General features: G+C 45.4%; 1 protein-coding gene across 2 annotated transcripts in view; it reads left to right on the plus strand.

Annotated features, from left to right (window-relative positions):
* Window positions 1-21,530, plus strand: part of VIPR1 (vasoactive intestinal peptide receptor 1) — a 174,461-nt gene that overhangs the window by 104,813 nt on the left and 48,118 nt on the right. For both annotated transcript variants that reach the window (XM_054016641.1, XM_054016642.1), the window contains exon 4: window positions 19,159-19,262. In XM_054016641.1, coding sequence (XP_053872616.1) covers window positions 19,159-19,262 — 104 coding nt within the window. The remainder of the gene's footprint in view (window positions 1-19,158; window positions 19,263-21,530) is intronic.

The following is a 21,530-nucleotide window of genomic DNA, read 5'->3' on the forward strand; positions in this document are numbered from 1 at the left end:
GGCAACTGCATCCTCTCCCTGCACTTCTGTTTGTACTGCAGAACTGATTAATCCCGCATATCATTATCTGTCTTCATTATACAGGAAAGAACTTTGCCAAGTTGAACATCATGTGAGAAGGCCCATCAGATATGAGTCAGTTACTGTTAGTGGCTACCCCCCTACACACACCACCACGCTTACAAGAGTCTATGCAAAGCAAAGGACCCAGCATGAGATTAATTCTCTGATCCTGCAACCACTTAGGCATGTGCTTAACTTTACTACTGTGAGTTGCCTTATGAAATCAAAGGAGCTGCTCAAGGTAGTAAAATGTAAGCGTTTGAGTAACTCATGACAGGATCAGGGTCTCAGAGTCTGAGTCTCCATTGTTTTCCAAGTGCTTAGTTGTTTACTTTTGTGTAAAGTGGGTGTAAAATTGATCTGGTCAAAACATAGTAAAGATTATTTTATTTTATTTTATTTGTAGAATCATATTCATTCCCAGCCTTGCAAAAGGGAGAATTTTTCATATATTTGAAAACTTTTGCCATTTCTTTTTTTTACTTGAAAAAATGTTGATTTAAAAAATTATCATTTTGGGGGCAGGTTTTGATTATTAATTACTATTATTATTATTACTCTTTCTTTCCATTTCCCCCCTTTTTAGTCCTTCTTCAATTTTTCCACTAAAATAGGAGAGGGGGCGAAGGGAAACGGGTGAGATGGAGGGGGAAAGAAAGGGAAACTGAGCAAAAAAAAAAAATTCACTGTCATAGAAAAAAAAGAAATATTTAAAAATAGTTTATTTGGTAATATTTTCATTATTTTGTGGGGGGAGATGGTAATTTTTGGTGAAAAAAAATTTCAATTGAAAAATGGCGACCTGCCGTAACGCAAAGGGATACACTCACCGTGCACAGATGTAAATGACTCCAGAAGGCTCGAGGCAGTGCAGAATCAGACCCCAGATCTGTAGATGAATGTTGATTTGTATATTCCCATTTTTATACTATATCGGCACTACACCCACACCTCTGACCAGCTGCTCCTACACCACACCGTGTAATTGAGGAGATAGGTGGCTTTGGGTGCTTAAAGTGTGTTGTGGCCTTAGACCTTTGCAATTGGTTTGTAATAAGCCCGTCACTCTGCATTTGTCAGACTTCTTGGAAACTTTGGCAAGCAAAATGCCCATTGTTTTGTTAAATGCATTTGTATAGTACTTCTGTAACATGCTTGTAGTCTGGGCTATGCATTACCATCCAGTGGCTGACCCACATGAAAATAACAGCCTATATCTACCACCAGCTACTGGGTTTGCTCTTTGAGATCAAATGATTTAGTTGGGGATTAGTCCTGTTTTGAGCAGGGGGTTGGACTAGATGACCTCCTGAGATCCCTTCCAACCCTGATATTCTATGATTCTGTGAAATGAAAGACGACGATGCTTTTGCAGGTGAAAGTCCTGGATTCAAATCCTGTTGACACCCATGATGGGGAATTTGTTACACTTCTAGTTAACAACACTCAGGACTTTGTACTTTTAAATATTATTCTTTATTATCTTATTACATTGGATCAGTGGTCACCAAACGGTCATCGTGATTGACTGGTCGATCCTAGAGGCTCTCCCAGTGGATTGCGATTTCCGGCGGCACAGCAGGGCTGCCTAGGCCCCACGCCGCTCCCAGAAGTGGCCAGCGTGCCCCGCAGCCCCAGGAGCAGGGGGACAGTGGTCTCCCTCCATGCGCTGCTCCTGCCTGTAAGCACAGCCCCCATAGCTCCCATTGGCCGGGAATGGGGAGCTGTGGCCAATGGGAGCGGCGGGGGCGGTGCTTGCAGAGAGGGGCAGCGTGTGGAGCCACGTTGGCCCCTTCCGGGAGCGGTGTGGGGCCAGTGTAGGCAGGGAGTCTGCCTTAGCCTCGCTGCGCTGCCGACCGGGAGCCGCCAGAGGTAAGTGCCCCCCAGCAGGCGGCTGCACCCCAACCCCCAGCCCTGACCCCTCTCCCAGAGCCAGCACCCCTCACCCCCTCCTGCACCCCCACCCCTACCCCAGCCCAGTGAAAGTGAATGAAGGTTGGTGAGAGCGAGTGATGGAGAGAGGAGGGGATGGTGTGAGTGGGGCGGGGCTTTGGGGAAGGGGCGGGGTAGATCCTGGCTTGCCCTTAAATTCAAAAAGTGATCTTGGGCATAAAAAGGTTGGAACCACTGCATTAGACTTTAAAGAGTCCAATCAAAATTGTGGCACCATTGGCTAGTTGCCACTAAGTCCCTTCAAACCCATGAGAAACTTGGATCGAAGTTTTACAGAGCGGTAATTTAATATGAAGCAATAGTGCAGTTAGCAGGTGGTGCTAGGATGACCAGATGTCCCAATTCTATAGGGACAGTCCAGATATTCAGGGCTTTTTCTTCTATTACTCCCCATCCCAATTTTTCACACTTGCTATCTGGTCACCCTAGGCAATGCCCAATTAAAGAAAACAAGTGGGAGGAGGGAGAGTTACGCATATTTATTAAGAGAGCAGAGATCTCTTCCATGAGCAAACAGAACATTGTAGAAGGAAAGCGGAAGCAGACAAACAGCTGCAAATTCGACCAAAGCAAGAATGTAGCAGGAAAGCAACTTTGTGTCTGGTTAAGGTCAATGCAATGGCTGTGATGGTGACTAGTGGAAACCAAACTGATGTTCAAAAACCATGAGAAACTGAAGAAGTCTGTATGTCCTGCAGTGTTTTGATACCATATAGTTAGGCTTGGCAGAAGCTGATTTATATTTTTGTATAATTTCGACAGATAATATGGATGTTTAGTTTTTTTAAGCCTACTTTTAGACGTTTATCTGTTTTAAATTTTCACAGTTGTGGAAATACTCAGCAGGGGTCGGACAATAAGTGTTTAATGACAGTAGACGTTGGGATTCAAAAAGTTACAGCTTTAAAACTGTCAAAACACAAGTTGTCAATATCACTTGTCAGAATATACAAAGTAAATATCCTTACATTGAACCCTAATAAGCTCTCAAGCGCGTTTTTATAACTTTGCCGAGCAGTACTATTTTGACATTTTGATTATTATGGATCGAAATATTTTTTGTTAAATTGGGGTGAATAGTGAAATCAACGTTTACTGACATTTACCAATAAAAATCTGTTTTCCAAGCCTACATACCATTTTTTTTTCTTGCATCAGTTACACCTAAGGAATGTTTCAGTAAGCATGAGACACGGGCAGATAGAACCAGTTTTACTGGTAAGATGTACTGCTTCTGAAAATAACTTCACCACATCTAACCATAAGCATGTTTCTAAAATCTAAACACCTATACACTTAATTAAGCAGAACTTGTAAAACTATCCGCAAGTGTTATCTGATGACTCCAAATAATATTACAACTCCCTGGTGATAAAATTCCAGCTATAAAGATTGCAAGAGACTCAATATAATCCAAAGAATCCGCAAGTGTCAGAGATGAAAAGTACTGTTGCTGTGGGTGCAACTGGATGGAGAAATACATTTCAGCTAAGGGGAATGCAATGGTAGAGAAGCAACAGAGACAACCAGTTAAGACAGGGCCTCCACTGTTACTCCTCCTGGTCCTTTCTGTAGTGGCCTCTGAATAAGAAGAGAAAAACTTACCAGAGCCATGACTGACTTAGACTGTCTTCATGGGGTGAAATTCTGGCTTCATTGAAGTTATTGGGAGTTTTGCCTTTAACTTCAGTGGAGCCAGAATTTCACTTGTGGTGCGATGAGGATTTTCGTAGACCTACTAGTAGGGCTGAACTGGTATTTGCAACAGCTGAGAGACTGGAAAAAAAATTAGGAATGAGGAAAGCTGTAAGAGAGTCTGACATACATATATAATGAATTGTTTTTAACTCTCAACTACTGTCTTACCCACTTTTCCCCGCCTTCATCTGCTCAGCATCCAACTACTTAGCTCAAACACCTTTTCATCAGAACCCTCTCTGTCAACATCTCACTTCCACTGGCATCTCGCTAGCTGGCTTTCCTTCTACAATCTTTCCATTACGCTTTCAGCAAATCACTTCGCTCCTGCCTCATGCTCTTTAACAGTCAGCACAGTCTGGATACGCCAGTCAGCACAGCCACTTCAGTGCACATCTTTCACATTCACTCCCAATTAAGTTCATACGCCAAGAAATTCAGTTACAACTTTTGCACTCAGGAGTTTGTCTCAGAAAGTCTTTGCTCTAAATAATAAAGTGACACTATTCACCGATGCTTAATTCATCAACCTCATATTGCAATCAAATTCCCCAGGAATTTCCCTTCTTTTCCCTTCATTTTGCCACTGCCTCACTCCAGACTGGCTTCTCAGAGATCAAGATAAATTAGAGGTGAATCACAACCGAGAAATGCCTCTTTCTATTAGCATTCTGTATTCCGTTCTATTCTCTAGGCTAGTGCATTAAGTGACGTGATTAAACCTTCCCCTGTGGTCTTTTGTCTCTCACATCTCCTGCCCAAGGAGAGAATTGTGTGTGCAGTGTTTTGTTTTAGTGTAGGGGTTTATTTTTTTTAAATTTGCACGCTGCTCTGAGTTTGTTAGAGAAGGCAAGTTGAAGAAGTGCCCCTTGTACTTGGAGTGGAAATAGTGAGGTTTGCGATTGTACTTAAGGCTGGAGGAGTTCATCCCGGAGTTCCTCCCATCCCACCCCACGGCCCCCCAAAAAAGCTCTGTCTCCTTATGGTAGAAAGTTCCACTGTGACAGAGAAACAGAGTCGTCACCTATGGTCTTCATCCTGGAGCTTTAGTGGATCTTTTAGATAGGCTGGGCCCAGCCTATCGAGCAGCTTGAAGACAGGGAATGAGATTTTGGGCATGACTCTGGATATTGTATGGGAAGTCAGCACGGAGAGCAGCAAACAGGCGTGATGTGCTTGCGGTAGCCCGGGTTGCTGAGGAGATGCTCTGCAGCATTCTGTACTAGTTGATGTTTCCTGAAGGTGTCTTGTCCAGGTATCTCACATTGCTATATCCAGATCAGAAGAGATGGAAGCGTGTCTGACAGGTTGCCCCCCTTTAAGGTGCCACCTGATGTACTGAGATACCACTGAGCCCACCTGTTCCGCCAGCTTGGGCCTCCTTTAACCTGTCTTGCTGAGCCAGGCTCTTACGCCTCCTCTAGCCCATACACAGGCAGGGCCACACCCAGCTGCAGAAACACAGACTTCCTTATCTACTTTCTCCACATCACTCATGATTTTATATTCCTCTATCATATCCCCGCTTAGTCTCCTCTTTTCCAAGCTGAAGAGTCCTAGCCTCTTTAATCTCTCCTCATATGGGACCCGTTCCAAACCCCTAATCATTTTAGTTACCCCTTTCTTCCAAGCTGAAAAGGAGAGAAGAACCATGGTACCATAGAGGGTGGACACACCCTAGTTCAGGGATGGGCCATTTTAAGGTAATAGAGGGCCACAAAACCCACTAAAACCCTTTGGCACAGGATTGGGCACTGGGGGGATGGATCCTCGTCCCAGGGGGTGTGATGTAAGGATGGTCGGGGAGACCCTGTGGAGGTGACCCACCTTGCACTCACCCCACAGCGGCAGCTCCCCGCGCCAACCTGTTGGCTCGTGCCACAGTGTCATGTACAGGCGTGGGCCGGGCACTCCCCCCACAATGCCCCGTCCTGCCCCCTTCCTGGCCCTACTGACACCAATCACCTGTCGGGAGCTGGGTTGTGGCGAGCCTTGGGCCACCCGTTGCCCATCCCTGCCCTATATGAGGAACTGGAACCTCCCGGGAAGGGTTCTCTGTGAGCAGGGCCGGCTCTATTGTTTTTGCCCTCCCAAGCAGCGCGCCGAATTGCCATCGTGGACGGCGGGGGCAGTCTGTGTGCCGTTAGGGCGGCACGCGCGTTTCTGTGGTGACGGCAATTTGGCCGCAGCTTCTGTCTTCAGCCGGAAGACAGAAGCCACCAAATGGCCACCGCGGGCAGCTGAACATAGAAGCTGCCGCCGCCACGGAAACATGCAGGCCGCCCTAACAGCACACAGACTGCCCCCGCCGTCCGCGGCGGCAATTCGGCGCACTGCTTGGGGCGGCAAAAACACACGGACTGCCGCCCCTTGCAGATCGCCGCCCCAAGCACCTGGTTGGAATGCTGGGGCCTGGAACCGGCCCTGTCTGTGAGCCAGAAGAGCTGATTTATTTATTTTTTTAGTAAGTCTGTTCAGGGCTTATGAAAGCTGAGATCCATCGCTACTTTGTTACTGCAGCAGCAACTCCTCAGATATGAGCCTTGCTGGCTCAGGTCAACAATACAAAGCGATTGTGCAATGGAAAGTTTTCAGTTGGCTTCCTGCAGCTCTCAGAGGTCAGCGCGAGTACAAAAGGCGGCCGAAAAGTAGCTTGCGGGGTGTTACAATGAGGGCTACACCAAAGAGTTTATTTAGAGCACTGAACTCTAATGAACATGCCCCAGGAGCAGGACCACGTGGAAAAATAAAGCTCATGGCTATCCTATTTGTCCAGCTGCGGATATCTTTCTGTTGCTTTACAATATGTCCCATTGGTATCCGAATTCGATTCATTTTGGAGCGACTGCTCCTAGATCAAATCATTTTTAAGAGAGGGAGTGACAGCATTATAGAGAAAAGATTTCAATAGTTAAGGTTCTATACTCCATCCCACGCACCTCCCCTCCAGTTCGGCACCTCTGCTGTGGCTGGAGGTCCCACTCCGTGAAGCTGTCTGCTTTCCTTGAGAGTAGGTTTGGAAATCAGTGTATATTCCTTAATTCCATTTTCATCCCCAGCACTTCATGCAATTAGTTTTATTGAGATTGACATGTCCATATAAAACATAGTGAAGTCAACTCATTTAATGTATGGTCTTGCAAAAAAAAAAAAAATTAGCTCGAGGAGGGAAAATGGGCTGTTTAGATTTGTAAAGTGTCTAGATTATTGTGTTTGTGTGACTGCTGTGCGATAATGCTTTTAAGGTGTAACTGATGAGTTAAAATGGAGGAATTGGAGAGTGAAAAGAAGATGGGAAAATGCTGGGTAGTTAATCTATCCCATTGCATGTAATGCTGGATTTTTTATTTTTTTTTCTGGTAGAACTGAGCGAATAGTGGGGAAAAAAAATTGCAGCTATTTTTGCAAATGTTGAGTCTTGTTTCAATCTGGGCACACTTGCATGGCATTCCGTTTGCTTTTTGTGAATTTTTGTTGCTCATATGAATATTCACAGAACGCAAAGTTAGCATATTGGAGCATAGAGTCATTTAAATCAAGAAAAGAAATGACTAAATGAAATTTAGTCTGTAATTATCATTGAATCATAGGAGTGAAAGGGACCACGAGAGGTCATCTAGTCCAGTCCCCTGCACTCAAGGCAGGACTAAGTATTATCTAGACCAGGGGTCTGCAACCTTTCAGAAGTGGTGTGCCAAGTCTTCATTTATTCACTTTAATTTAAGGTTTCGTGTGCCAGTAATACATTGTAATGTTTTTTTAGAAGGTCTCTCACTAGGTCTATATATTATATAATTAAACTATTGTTGTATTGTAAAATAAACAAGGTTTTCAAAATGTTTAAGAAGCTTCATTTAAAATTAAATTAAAATGTTGATCTTATGCCGCCGGCCCGCTCAGCCCGCTGCTGGTCTGGGGTTCTGTTCACCTAAGCTGGCAGCAAGCTGAGCGGGGCCTGCGGCCGGGACCTCGGCTGGCAAGGATCTGGCAGCCAGAACCCCAGACCTGCAGCAGGCTGAGCGGGGCCGGTAGCCGGGACCCCAGACCGACAGTGGGCTGAGTGGCTCAGCCCACTGCCGGCAGATGGAACTGCTCAGAGGTTCCATCTGCCGGCTCCTGCCAGCCGGGATCCCGGCTGCTGGACCCGCTCAGCCCGCTGCCAGTCTGGGGTCCTGGCCCTGCCCACATACACTGGGTACCTACCTTCTCCCTGGTTCTGGCCCATTCTCTTCCTCTCTCTCTGCATTGAGCTGAGGGTGGGAGTGCACTGAGCACAAGGCTGGGGGTGAAGGGTCTGGCCAGGAGCTAGAATGAGGGAGGGGGCTCAGGGTTGGGGCAGGAGGTTTGGATGTGGGGCAGCTTCCATTTGGTGTGAGGGGTGCAGGTGGGGATGTGGGGGTGTGTGCAGGAGCTCCCGTTTGGTGCTCAGGGAGGGGTTGCGGATGTGGGGGGTGCATGGGGTGGGAGGGCTGGGTATGTGTGGGGGTGCCAGAGTCAGGGCTGGGGTCGTGGGGGGGGGGGTGAAGGAGTCAAGCAGAGGGCTGGGTGTGTATGAGGGGGGTACAGGGCTCAGGGCAGGGGTCTGGGGTGTGTGCGGGGCACAGGGCTCAGGGAATGGGCCTGGGGGGTGTGCGGGGCTGCCGGGCTCAGGGCAGAGGGCTGAGTGTGTGTGAGGGAGGGTCAAGGCAGGGGGCTGGAGGGGATATGCCCCTATTCCACCCCTCCCCACTTCCCCAAGGCCCTGCCTCCACTTCTTCTCTGCCTCCGCCGGGAGCAGTGAGCACGCTGAGACTGCTCCTTCCCGACCCCCTCCCTCCCTCCCAAGGGCCATCAGCTGATCATCCAGCAGGGACAGAGAGGCGGAGGAAGGGCAGGAACCCAGCACACTATGGGAAGAGGCAGGGGAGCCACAGGACCAAGCTTCTGCCCCTTGCCCCCTGCCCCCGCGGTGGGGGGAGCAGAGGGCGGAGAAGAGCGGGCCGGGCTGGGCAGGATTTCTCCGGCAGGCAGCAGCGTGCCATTAAAAATCGGCTTGCGTGCCATCTTCTGGAACACGAGGCATTTATTGAAGAAAGCAACAACAATTACAATCACAAACAAATAGGTTTCCACACAGCTTGAGTTCCAGCTTTGTCTCCCTCGTTTTCCATGGATCACACCTTTTCAGGATCACTGCGTAGCCCACAGAGATATCTTGTGACTGAATAATATACTGCCGATAAACATTATTTGTATTGTGGTAGCACCATTGTGCTAGGCATTGAACAACCAAATAACAGGAAGACAGGCCTTGCCCGGAGAAGCTTACAATCTAAGTCTAAGACGAGGCAACAGGTGGAACAGAGATGGTAGGAGGGAGCACAAGAGACTAGTGAGACTCATGAACAGTGGAATAAGCAGCAGCCACAGCACATCAACTGCTAACTGTTGTGAAGCCTTTTGTAGGCATTGTGGAGGGGGTTAAAGAGAGATTTCAAGCAGAATAATGTAGTGACCTTTTGGATTTTTATAGGGAGTCCCTTCCATGCCAGTGGCAAAGCTTGAGAGAATGCACAATGGAGCTTAACACATGATCAGTCAAAGGCAGCGTCATTAGTGGAGCAGGGATGGGAGTCAGCATCTTGCTAGTATACAGGAGCAAGAGGTCAGGCAAGGATGGATCGGCCTTAAAAGTGACGCTACGTAGCTTGTGCTCAGTGTGGTGAAAAAGGGGAGCCCTTGGTTACAAAGAATGGGGAGTGGGGATGTGGTCAAGGTGATGGGCCAGGAAGATCTTTGCAGCAGCATTTTGAATAAATGTAAGTGGTCCAAGGAGGGATTTGTTGATCTTTCTGACAAAATTGCCAGACTTTGCTATAAAATAATCAATAGTAATTGTGTTTGGGTTAATATCTGCCCAGTCTGGATCTGACCATGCCCACACAATAATTATCAAATAATCAACTATTCTTCAGTCCTACATGGCCACCATTAACCAATTTATCTATCTAGGTACTTACGTGGCCCTTAGCATAATAGTATCCAAGTGCCTCTCAAGTTATTAATAAAAATTACAAGGAACAAAAATATATCTTTCTCCCTTCTTCTTTTCCACTCATCTCAATATGACTGACATCAGCATAAGGTATTATTTGTAGGTCATAAAAGGAGAGGGTTTTCAATGGAAAAGTCTTTTTTTTTTTCCCCTGGCAGAAATTTTAATGTCAAATAATTTCAGCAAAAAACAAATATTTCAGTTTTCAGACAAAATGGTTCTGGTTTGGGGCTTTTGTTTTTTCTAGGAAAAATCAAAGTTTTCTGCCAAAAGCAAAAATGTTTAAATTGAAAATCCAATTTTCTATTGAAAAACACTTTTGAAGGAAAATATTGACCAGTCCAAATTATTTCTTAGGATTTCCTCCCTTCCATCCTCACTATCCAGCACAGTCAGCTTCTAAATTATACTACAGACCAGGAACGAGTACGCTGGGAGCGTCTGAGCTGTGTTTCACATTTTGAACAGCATTGCAAACTGATAAGAAGCAAGGGAGTCAATGCTATGTAAACTATCTGTAACGGCTGGTTGTGTTTTCCTAAGTGTAGAGGTCATAAAATCATTTACATTATCAAATAGTTAAGGGTTTGTGAACTCTCAAGGATCATTTGTTTAAAACACTAGCCCTGCTGTATACTAGACACATGTTACAGACAAGAAGCACAATCTCTGTCAGTGCCTTATGTGTCATGTCCATGGGCTGTCATGACACACTGGAGAGAGTGTTTCAAGGAACATGGTCAAGATTAATAATCATGGGCAAAAGCCCCAGCTGGTATAAATCAGTAGAGTACCATTGACTGTGATGGACTTCACTGATTTATACCAGTTGAAGATCTGGCCCCATGTTTTCATCAGCTATTCCTTCTCTTTGTTAACCATGGGTAAGGATACGATTTTGTCATGGAAGTCACAGATTCCGTGACTTTAACAGACCTCTGTGACTTCTTTGGCTTCAGCCCCCACCAGCGAGGCAAGGCTGCAGCAACTGTCTGCTCCCACCACAGGACCAGTAGCAGGACTGGAGCAGCCCCCCGTTAACACGCTGAAATTTGGTAGGTTCTTGTCCCAAGACCAGGCCCAATATTTTCAGGATTACTAGACACCTGGAAGCCCTCAGGGGCATAGAAGTAACACCACCACTCATGCTCTGGGAAGACCTTTCATAATTGCAACATTTTCATTATCCCTATAATTAGTCCTATGAGTAAAATGATCCAAACAAAGAAGGTGGCGTAATACCTGTTAGGAGGCTTATTCCTTCACCCTCTCACTTCCGTGGTCCTTCTCGCATGAACAGAGAGCAACAATACCCGAAGTCCGAAGGTGCAAACAATTTGATGTTTATTGGGGTGAACTTCCAGCAAGCATGATTCCAGTTTCCTTCCTCAGGGTCCCCCTTCCCAGCTCTGACACCACAGAGCCTTGCCTGTGTCCCTGTTCCCATTCCCCCACCCCCAGCGAAACATGATTCCAATTCCCCCACCCCCATTCTCTGTTCCCATTCTCCCCCTTACTTCCTGATTGACTGCAGACTATACAGTAAAACTTGAGTTCTGCTTAGCTATACCTTAACCAATCATTTTACTGAAATTTACCTAACCAATCCTAACACATTGTAACATGGTTATTTAACCAATTATGTCCCACCACCTTAATTGGTTTACACCCAACAAAATGTATTATACAGCAGACAGAAACAATTACAGAACCAGACAGAGATTATACAGACAAACAATAGGGAAGTAGAGACTACAGTGATAGAACAATACAGAAATGAGGATTTCATACCCCAGCTATTGATAAGTGAGTTCTTGCCAGACAGGATGCTATCAAACTAAGTTTCCTTTTACATCTTCTAGGCTCTTCCCTTTCTCTGGAGGTGATAAGAATATCAGGACAGGACTGTATTCCTAACAGCCCAATAGCACCTTATTTCATTGTGACTGGTTTGGAATGTGAGGATGTGACCGTTCGCTTCCCAGCTTACGGCTGCCTCTGCTGCTTAGCCGAAGGCCTTAGCCTAAGAACCAGGCCTCAGACTGTCCCAGTGAGAGAAGGCCCTTACACCGGCAGACTGTGATTTTGATTCTTTCTTTTATGCCTCTATAACTAGCTAAGTGATAAGAATTCTTAAAGTATAGGCCTTTGCAGACAGGCCTGAATATCTGTATCCTAACAATACCATCCTGTAATAATGTCCTGCACCATTACATGTGTTTACTCATTCTATCCTTGGGGAGGACTCAAAGGGACAGATCCTAGTCTGAATCCAGCATGCCGATAGAGAACTCCAAAGGCTTACCCCACGGCTGAGCGTTTTATAGGCCCTGGTGTCCATCATGCATATGCATGGGGTGTCCTCATCCTAAACCCTAGTATATTCATTAATTTACCCTCATGAACATATACATCGATCAGTTCCCATAACTGTCTGCTGATGTTTTCCTCCACAAATATCCTAAAATTGGTACAAACTGCCTTCTTGTGGCTACCTGTCAGCAGTTCCCCTTAATTTCAGCACTTACAATTATTGCAAAACAAAGTCATATGCCATCTTGTGACTTAAGGTCACTGTTAGTTTACGTACTTAGGCGAACTCTATTAAGCTACCTACTTCTGCTCAGACTGTTAGCCCTCATACTTACGCTGTCTGCTTAAACTACTTTTTATAGGTCTTGGTTTATAGTTCTCTTGCATTTCTGCCTAATAGTCCTATTCTATGACCTTATTATCATCTTAACGTAAGTTTGCAGAATACATCGTCCTCCTTCAAATCCGTTCTTAAAACTCATTTGCCTACAACAAAACTTGACAACAGTAAGGCTGCTGGTGTGCGGAGACCACATGCTGACTAGGGTGACCAGACAGCAAATGTGAAAAATCGGGACAGGGGGTGGGGAGTAATAGGAGCCTATATAAGAAAAAGACCCAAAAATCGGGAGTGTCCCTATAAAATTGGGACATTTGGTCAACCTAATGCTGACCAATATTGTCTCATTGTTTCCTTGAGCTCCGCCATCGCTCTGTATCCATCTGTTGTCTCTTGTCATATACTTAGATTGCAACCTCTTTGGGGCAGTGACCCGTTTTTTGTTCTGTGTTTTGTGCAGCACCTAAGACAGTGGGGTCCTCGTCTGTGACTTGGGGTCCTAGGTGCGTCTGCATTGCAAAACTAAGTACTACTAACAATGTTATGGTATTTATGTTTGTGCTACATTTGCATTTCGTGACTCTGGCCAAGGTAGGAAGCTGAACTATTGTAAGAGATGTTGTGGTTTTATTACTCTCAGCGAGGCCAGACATACCAGAAACTTCAGCCTTTCTTTATGAGAAATGAAGTTCAGTTAGTTTGTCACTCTTGGTAATATTTGAATTACACTGGCACCTGGGGTGACCCTAAGCGAGACCAGAGCCCCATTGTGCCAGGCACTGTATAAACAGATTAATCCCTGCCCTGAATATGTAACTTACAATGTAACTAAACAGAGGGTGCGTTTACAGATGGGGAACTGAGGCACAGACAAATCAAGTGGCCACTTAGAAAGTCAGCCCAGACTTCCTAAATGCCAGTCCAGTGCTTTAACCACTAGGCCATCCTTCCCCTCCTGGGGTTAGGTTAAGGATAAGCATTGAGATTTTGTGGTTCTTTATCCAAACTGAACCTCAATTTTGAATTGTTAGAAGTTCGTCCATCACTGTAATGCCAAATATTGGTTCGAATTGGTGTCCACTTCAGGAAGAGACTTTGTCCATTGCCTTTAGTCTGCAGGAATACAGACGTGAGATAAGACCTAGGCAGTGGCGGATTAGCCACTGGGCTAACGGGGCCCATGCCCAGGGGCCCTAGCCAATTGGGGAGCCCCAGAAAAATGGGTGCCCCTGTGCCCTGACCTGTTCTGCCCGCCCGGCACTCCTGCTGGGGAACGAGGGAAACCCCTGTGCCCCGACCCTACTCCCTGGCAGGAGCGCTGGGCGGATGGAATGGGACAGGCCCCTGCACCCCGACCCCGCTTCCCATCAGGAGCACGGGGCGGGGGTAGGGAGAGAGGAGAGGGGAATGCAGGCAGAAGGGGTGGGTAGGGACTTCCACTTGCTCTGGCCCACGGCCCCAAGAAAGCTTAATCTGCCTTCGGACCTAGGTCCCTAAAATCGTGTATTTCTTGTACACCCCAAGCTGCCATTACAGAAAAAGGGAGTTTAGAATCTTGAGGGATTACGTTCTTGGCTTTGTGAATTCCAAAAACATGTGAACGACAAAAGGAAGTAGAGAAAACTTCTAAGAAAGTGAGATTCCCTAAACCAAGAGAGAGAAATTTTGGCCTTTGACATTTATACCAAGACCTCAGAGTCTGATGTCTGAATCAGAAGCTCAGCTGCTGAAGTGACCTCCATGCAGCAGTAGCTTTTTGCAGCTCGCTTTGTTCTTTTCGCTTCTCATCACAACAGCATCAATTCACTCACACTTCCAGCCCCAGAACAAAGTGATAAAAATAAACTTTTCTTTACAAGTTCACCTCTGGCCTACATCTGAGAGCTTCTCTGGGAGTAAAAGCCCTGCATTTGGGCCTCCTGTGTGCGTACTAGTAGGCAAAGCTTAATAAAAGCTTAGCTCAGAAGTGTGAATCTGAACTGAGGGTGGTGAGCCACAGGTCACTGTGGGGAGGGAAAACCGGAGTTGAATAAGTATGCCATATTCCCCAGTTGTCTCATTATTTACTACATTTACAGTGTATTTGTATTACAGTATCATAGAATCATAGAATATCAGGGCTTGAAGGGACCTCAGGAGGTCATCTAGTCCAAGCCCCTGCTCAAAGCAGGACCTAATCCCAACCAAATCATCCCAGCCAGGGCTTTGTCAAGCCTGACCTTAAAAACCTCTAAGGAAGGAGATTCCACCACCTCCCTAGGGAACCCATTCCAGTGCTTCACCACCCTCCTAGTGAAAAAGGTTTTCCTAATATCCTACCTAAACCTCCCCCACTGCAACTTGAGACCATTACTCCTTGTTCTGTCATCTGGTACCACTGAGAACAGTCTAGATCCATCCTCTTTGAAACTCCCTTTCAGGTAGTTGAAAGCAGCTATCAAATCCCCCCTCATTCTTCTCTTCTGCAGACTAAACAATCCCAGTTCCCTCAGCCTCTCCTCATAAGTCATGTGCCCCAGCCCCCTAATCATTTTTGTTGCCCTCCGCTAGACTCCCTCCAACCTTTCCACATCCCTCTTGTAGTGTGGGGCCCAAAACTGGACACAGTACTCCAGGTGAGGCTTCACCAATGTCAAATAGAGGGGAATGATCACATCCCTCGATCTGCTGGCAATGCCCCTACTTATACAGGCCAAAATGCTGTTAGCCTTCTTGGCAACAAGGGCACACTGTTGACTCATATCCAGCTTCTCCTCCACCGTAACCCCTAGGTCCTTTCCTGCAGAACTGCTGCCTAGCCACTCGGTCCCTAGTCTGTAACAGTGAATGGGATTCTTCCATCCTAAAGTGCAGGACTCTGCACTTGTCCTTGTTGAACCTCATCAGGTTTCTTTTGGCCCAATCCTCTAATTTGTCTAGGTCCCTCTGTAGCCTATCCCTACCCTCCAGCGTATCTACCACTCCTCCCAGTTTAGTGTCATCTGCAAACTTGCTGAGAGTGCAGTCCATGCCATCCTCCAGATCATTAATGAAGATATTGAACAAAACCGGCCCCAGGACCAACCCCTGGGGCACTCCACTTCAAAACGGCTGCCAACTAGACATGGAGCCGTTGATCACTACCCGTTGAGCCCGACGATCTAGCCAGCTTTCTATCCACCTTATAGTCCATTCATCCAGCCCATACTTCTTTAACTTGGCGGCAAGAATACTTTGGGAGACCGTATCAAAAGCTTTGCTAAAGTCAAGGAATAACACATCCACTGCTTTCCCCTCATCCACAGATCCAGTTATCGCCTCATAGAAGGCAATTAGGTTAGTCAGGCATGACTTGCCCTTGGTGAATCCATGCTGACTGTTCCTGTTCACTTTCCTCTCCTCCAAGTGCTTCAGAATTGATTCCTTGAGGACTTGCTCCATGATTTTTCCAGGGACTCAGGTGAGGCTGACTGGCCTGTAGTTCCCCGGATCCTCCTTCTTCCCTTTTTTAAAGATGGGCACTACATTAGCCTTTTTCCAGTCATCCGGGACCTCCCCCAATCGCCATGAGTTTTCAAAGATAATGGCCAAAGGCTCTGCAATCACATCTGCCAACTCCTTTAGCCCCCTTAAGGATTGAACTCATAACCTTGGGTTTAGCAAGCTAATGCTCAAACCATTGAGCTATCCCTCCCCCTCAACTAAAGGCCCCATCTTAGCTTGCAGCTCCATTGTGCTAGATAGTGTTACTCTGCCTCAGTTTCCCTCTCTGTTAAAATGGAAAAAAGATTTCTCAGTAAAGTGCTCTAAGATCCTTTTGATGGGAAGCGTTGTCTGAGAGCCCGGTGTTACTGTTCAATGGTACTGAAGACTAACAAATGAACAAGAAATTAGAAACTCAAAGATGTGGGGAAATGACCCAAGCAAACCACAGAACAAAATAAGCATCAGTTGCTTCAGCTAATCAGATAAGAAACAAGAAATTGAAACCACCGAAAAACACTCTAAATGGAGGGGATTGCCTTTAGCAGGAAATACAAGACCGAGTAATTCAGATGATAGAATCTATGAGCACGCTGCACATATGAAGAAGCAGTGACATATACATGTCATTCAGAGGGAGAGAGAGAGCATTGCATACTGATTGCCTTGGTTCTACTGAGCATGGGTTTTTCACCTCCAAGTGAAATGTTATGGTTGTAATTTAAACCCCTATAAGAAGTAATGAAAGTGCAGACATGGCTTGACTTCTAGATGGTAGGACAGGGAAAACACTTTGTGCTATGCAATCTGCGTGCAGCTACTGCAGCGTGCTAGGGAACAACAGTTTCAGATCTGTACGAGTGCATCACAGATCTCTGGGTGCTAGCACAATGTGAATAATAAATAAGAATCACTTATTTGATTGTTACTCGTGAGTAGCAGATACCACCGCAGAAGTTTGTGAATACTTCAGAAACGGGAAAAAAGGCTACCTTTTCCACAAATAGTATTGACAACGAATAATTTGCTCTGCTGTGCTCAGTCGATGTGACGGTTCTGCAAGGGAATGAGCACCTATTTGTGAGTTGAGGATGTTCCGTGCTTTCTGAGTCAGGACCTGACATTCGGGATTTGATGCAGTTGTTAAACGCCCAAAGGTTCAGATGTTTATTCAAAACAGGTTAATCACTTTGGTCTGCAGACCTGGGCTAGAAGTCCTGGTAGAACAGGCTTTAGGTATCTGAAAGCAAGAAATGCTAGTGAGGCAAGAAATACTATGAGAGCAGTTTTCCTTGGGATACATTGGGCACTCCTGTGGTCAGTCCCAGCTGGACCCAGGAGTACAGAGGTGTGAGCTAAGTAGACATTTTGAACCTCTAACAAAGATCACCCTGAGTTTTGTCTAGTTTGGGTGAAGGTTGGAAAGGGTGGCTTTTATGTTTCCTGAACCTGTTCTTCCAGCTCAAAAAATTACCTAACACATGACTTGCTTATACATGGCTGTGACCGGATGCCTGTGATGGACCACCCTGAGAATGCCACACTCAGGCAGACAGCAAGAAATGGGGCAGACAATCCCCCAAAACTGGGGGTTTATTCTATAATTAGATTCACCAACCAGTAACAAAGAACTTCTGTAGCACCACACTGGTTAACAAGAAACCTTTAGGCATTACAGCCCTTGGTTCCTATCCAGACAAACTGGTCTAATATAGTGAGAGGTTACTGAAAACCCAGTTCACAGGATGTGAGGTTCTACCATTCCTAAAGGATCAGACACTTACCCCCTGGTCAATATATATTTCAAATCTTACCCAAATATCACACTGCCAGACAATCCCTAGTAAACTATCTAAAGTTTTATTGATAAAAGAAGGGCATTGTTAAATGGTTAAAAGATTATATACATTACAAGTGGTGATGGGTAGTCCAGTGGTGATGGGTGAGTCTAATGGCTTGCAAAAGTCTCTGGAAACATCCCAAAAGATTAGAATCCAAAGGCAGCTTAGATGTAGTTTGCTAGAGTCTTTCCATGCCTTTTCTAAGGCATTCCAAGTAACTGCTTGGAAGATCTCAGTCCCTCAGCTTAAACTTTCCCTCTTTAAAGTTCAGCAGACTAGAGATGCAGGATCGTGCCCAAGGTTCAGTATTTATAGCTTCCTAGCAGGCTGACAAGAACTTGTCATAGCAAGGCTTTCCTCCAAGGAAGAATAGGCACTGCAGGTAGTTTGTGGCCCTTCATTGTTAAACTACAACCCTTGCTTTGAAGTTAATCTTCTATCTCCTGTGCATACACAGGTAAACTAGTTGCACTCACTTATATAAGACAATTAGCCAATCCTTCATTATAACAGGATCAATAAGTTGAAGACAATATAAGTAATATTATTAATTTCCTGCGGTGTCTCACATCTTTGATCTTAAGATTAACTGGACACAGTTGCGTACATGATGTGAAGGCAATTAAGACATGAAAAGGATTTAGCATCTAAAAGCTAATTTGATTAGCTTGGTAAACTTCTAACAGGATATAGGTAAACACAGACAAATACACTTAGCAATTATTCCTTGCTTCTTATCAATACAAAGTGAATGAGTTGGGGTTTGCTAGCTTAATTAGCATATCTTTGATACCCATACATAAGTGGATTGTCTTGATTACAATTGCAAGGCCTCTTGTTAAGTTGTTATGGGTCATACACAGGTTAGTTGATTTGCCAGCGCTACAGTGTCCAAGAATTCTTACCCCTCCAGAACACATGTTAAAGCATGCGGGACAACCTGTGGACATCTGTTGTTTTCCTACAGCCAAATCAGAGGTCCTTAGTCCTCACTCAAACAACACTCCCATTGACTTCCACGGCTTTTGCTTGAGTAGCACAGAAAGGCTGGGTGTGGGGGTAAGGCCCTGGAAGGGACACGGGGAATCTGGGTGCAATGCCACAAATCTCTTGCATAGCTGTCATCTTGGGCATGTGATTTCATAGTTCTCTTCCTTTAGCTCCCCACCTGTAAAATGGGAACAATAATGCTTCTCTTGTCTGTTTAGATATAGAAACACTCCCGGGGCAGGGACTGTCGCAAACTATGTGTCTGTACAGTGCCGCACACAATGGGGCCCGGTCTACAGGTGCTATTATAATACCAGTACTAAATGGTAACTAAGGAGGTCGGGATTTGGCCCCGAGTGTTGTAAAATTCATGATCTGGAATTTAAATTTGCAAGTGATGCCTGGTTTTTTGAACATCAAATCAACGTGCTCATTGTGTAATCATCCTGCTCTTTTCCTTCTAGGTAATGTGACCAGGAACTGCACAAGCCAAGGCTGGGCAGACATGTATCCTGCCCCCTATGCAGCAGCTTGTGGGTACGATACCAACAGCACTCCAATAGAAGAGGTCTGTAAAGCCCTGATGAGTCGAATTCAATATGGCTGTTTCCTCAGGGGTGCATAGAGGACTCTCTTGACTGCTTCACCTCATTTTTCCCTTTCACCCCCTGATCCTCAAGGTCTAACAAGAAGGTCGCTGTCCTTCTGACCGAGATTACCTGGAAATAGAGCTCAAGCATTCCTGCTAGTCAGCGTTGACACCAAAGAGCCAGATATTGAGCACCTGCAAAATCCCATTGACTTCAGTGGGAGTTGCAGGTACTCCGCACCTCTGGAAATCAGGCATCTGACTATTTATAGATATAGCTGCCTCACTGTAGATATCCATGTTTGAACATTTTCAGCCATAATGTCTTTCCCCCTAAAGTATTTGGCAGACTACGGTTGCCCTGTAGACAGAGTCCATTTGCCAGCTTTACCTTCGTTTAGTAGATACGGTGACCTCAGTATTTGCAGTATTACCTAAATGTCCTATAGTTACAGAGTCTGCTGAAGGTGTACATTGGCACAAGTCTATTGACCATCAGGGATGGTCTAGACAGTATTTGGACCTGCCATGCGGGCAGGGGACTGGACTTGATGACCTCTCGAGGTCCCTTCCAGTCCTTGAATCTATGAATCTGTGACATCAGTGGAGCGATGCTGATAAAGCTAAGAATCTCGAAAGCTGTAGGGAATACCTAGGGCATGGCAAGGACTCAAGTAACATTATTCAGTTTTCTAAGAAAACTGTCAGGTGTTTAGGAGTGTTTCTGTGTGAGTAATTAATGGTATAGATATTAATATCAATGTGTGTGTGCTTGTATATATGTATATATATATTACATAGGAATTATATTGGTAACAGAACAAGATGGAGCATTGGACATTATACGTTGGGACATATGGTCTCTACATGCCACCCCTCTGTATTAAAAGTGGGGGTGGTCATATAATGTATAGCAGACTTCCATGTGCAGCATTTAGCCAAAGGGTTGAGCTTGGTCCCTCACTGGAATAAACCAGTCATAGCCAGCCTATACAGGGAGACCTGGATTGAGGTATTCAAAGATGACTAGGAAATTTAGCCGCCTAACTCCCATTGAAATTCATGGGAGCTGTGTGGCTAAATCCCCTAGTCAACTTTGAAAATCTTAGCCTTGGAGTCAGCCGGTAGGCTGCACTAGCAAAACATGAGAGGGGACTGGATCCATGCTTTTGTCTCACATAAACACAGCTCCACTGTGTGCATGTGTTTCCCTGCATTACTGCCTGCGTCAGCATAAGTGAGTGCTAGGCAACAAGAGGCTTGGTAATAAAAGTATCTCTGTATTGACAGACACTTGTATCCGGCCCATACTTCTCCTAAGTCTCTCCCAGTACTCCCACGTTACAGAGACAATCAAGTGATTACATGGAAAATCTCAAGAGGGCTTAGCCAGCCTTAATAACGGCCAAATCAGACATAAAATGTTAAAGGAGACTTGCACAAAGAACATCAGTGCCCTATTGAAGAGGCCCGCCAGAGCTTCACCTCTTCAAGTGTCTTGTTTCTAAGATCAAAACTTAAGGCCCAGGCTCCAAGTTTTGAAACCCATTGTTACGGCTCAGGAATGCAAAGGGCCTCCTCTAAGAACTCTAGTTTGTGTTCTGAGCACAAGGGGATTTTGGGAATTCCTGTTACCAGCTTTGAAGGCCCAATGGATTGCAGAATTGCATAAATGCCTTGTTACCAAGAGAACACACATTGTGTTCTTTTAATTCTCTCTTAATTATTTTCTTTTGACTCACACCGCTTTGTGATGCCGCTCGAGCCAAAATGTGGCTTAGGCACTAACATGCTGTACGTTACTCAACTGTGAAGATGAATAGAAGTGATTTGTTGAGTTGGCTATCATTTTTGGGGGTAGGGAGAGGGAGGATTGGAAAGAGGGAGGAAGACAGAATGTATCAGCTAGTGAGACATGAGCTCCACCCTAGGGTGATAGTCATCCAGGTTTGAAACGTCTCCTGAATTTTTTATGTCTACTAAGCACAACTCAAAAACAACATGAAAAGTATGAAATATGCATAAGCACTTTTTGGAAGACTTTGTTCCTGAACTCTGGCAGCCCACAGAATGTGGAATGTACGAGCATCAAAGTGGTGGACTTCTGATCCCTATGGCTGTATAGCCATATATCTGTGGTCTGATTTTTCAAAATGTTTGCATTTGCAAACGCTGGCCCATTTTGCATTCATTATTTGGATGGGTATGTGCAAACTCCCAGTTTTGTGCACGTATGAGTAACATGGG

The sequence above is a fragment of the Malaclemys terrapin genome, chromosome 2 (genome assembly GCF_027887155.1).
Source record: "Malaclemys terrapin pileata isolate rMalTer1 chromosome 2, rMalTer1.hap1, whole genome shotgun sequence".
Classification (NCBI taxonomy): domain Eukaryota; kingdom Metazoa; phylum Chordata; order Testudines; family Emydidae; genus Malaclemys; species Malaclemys terrapin.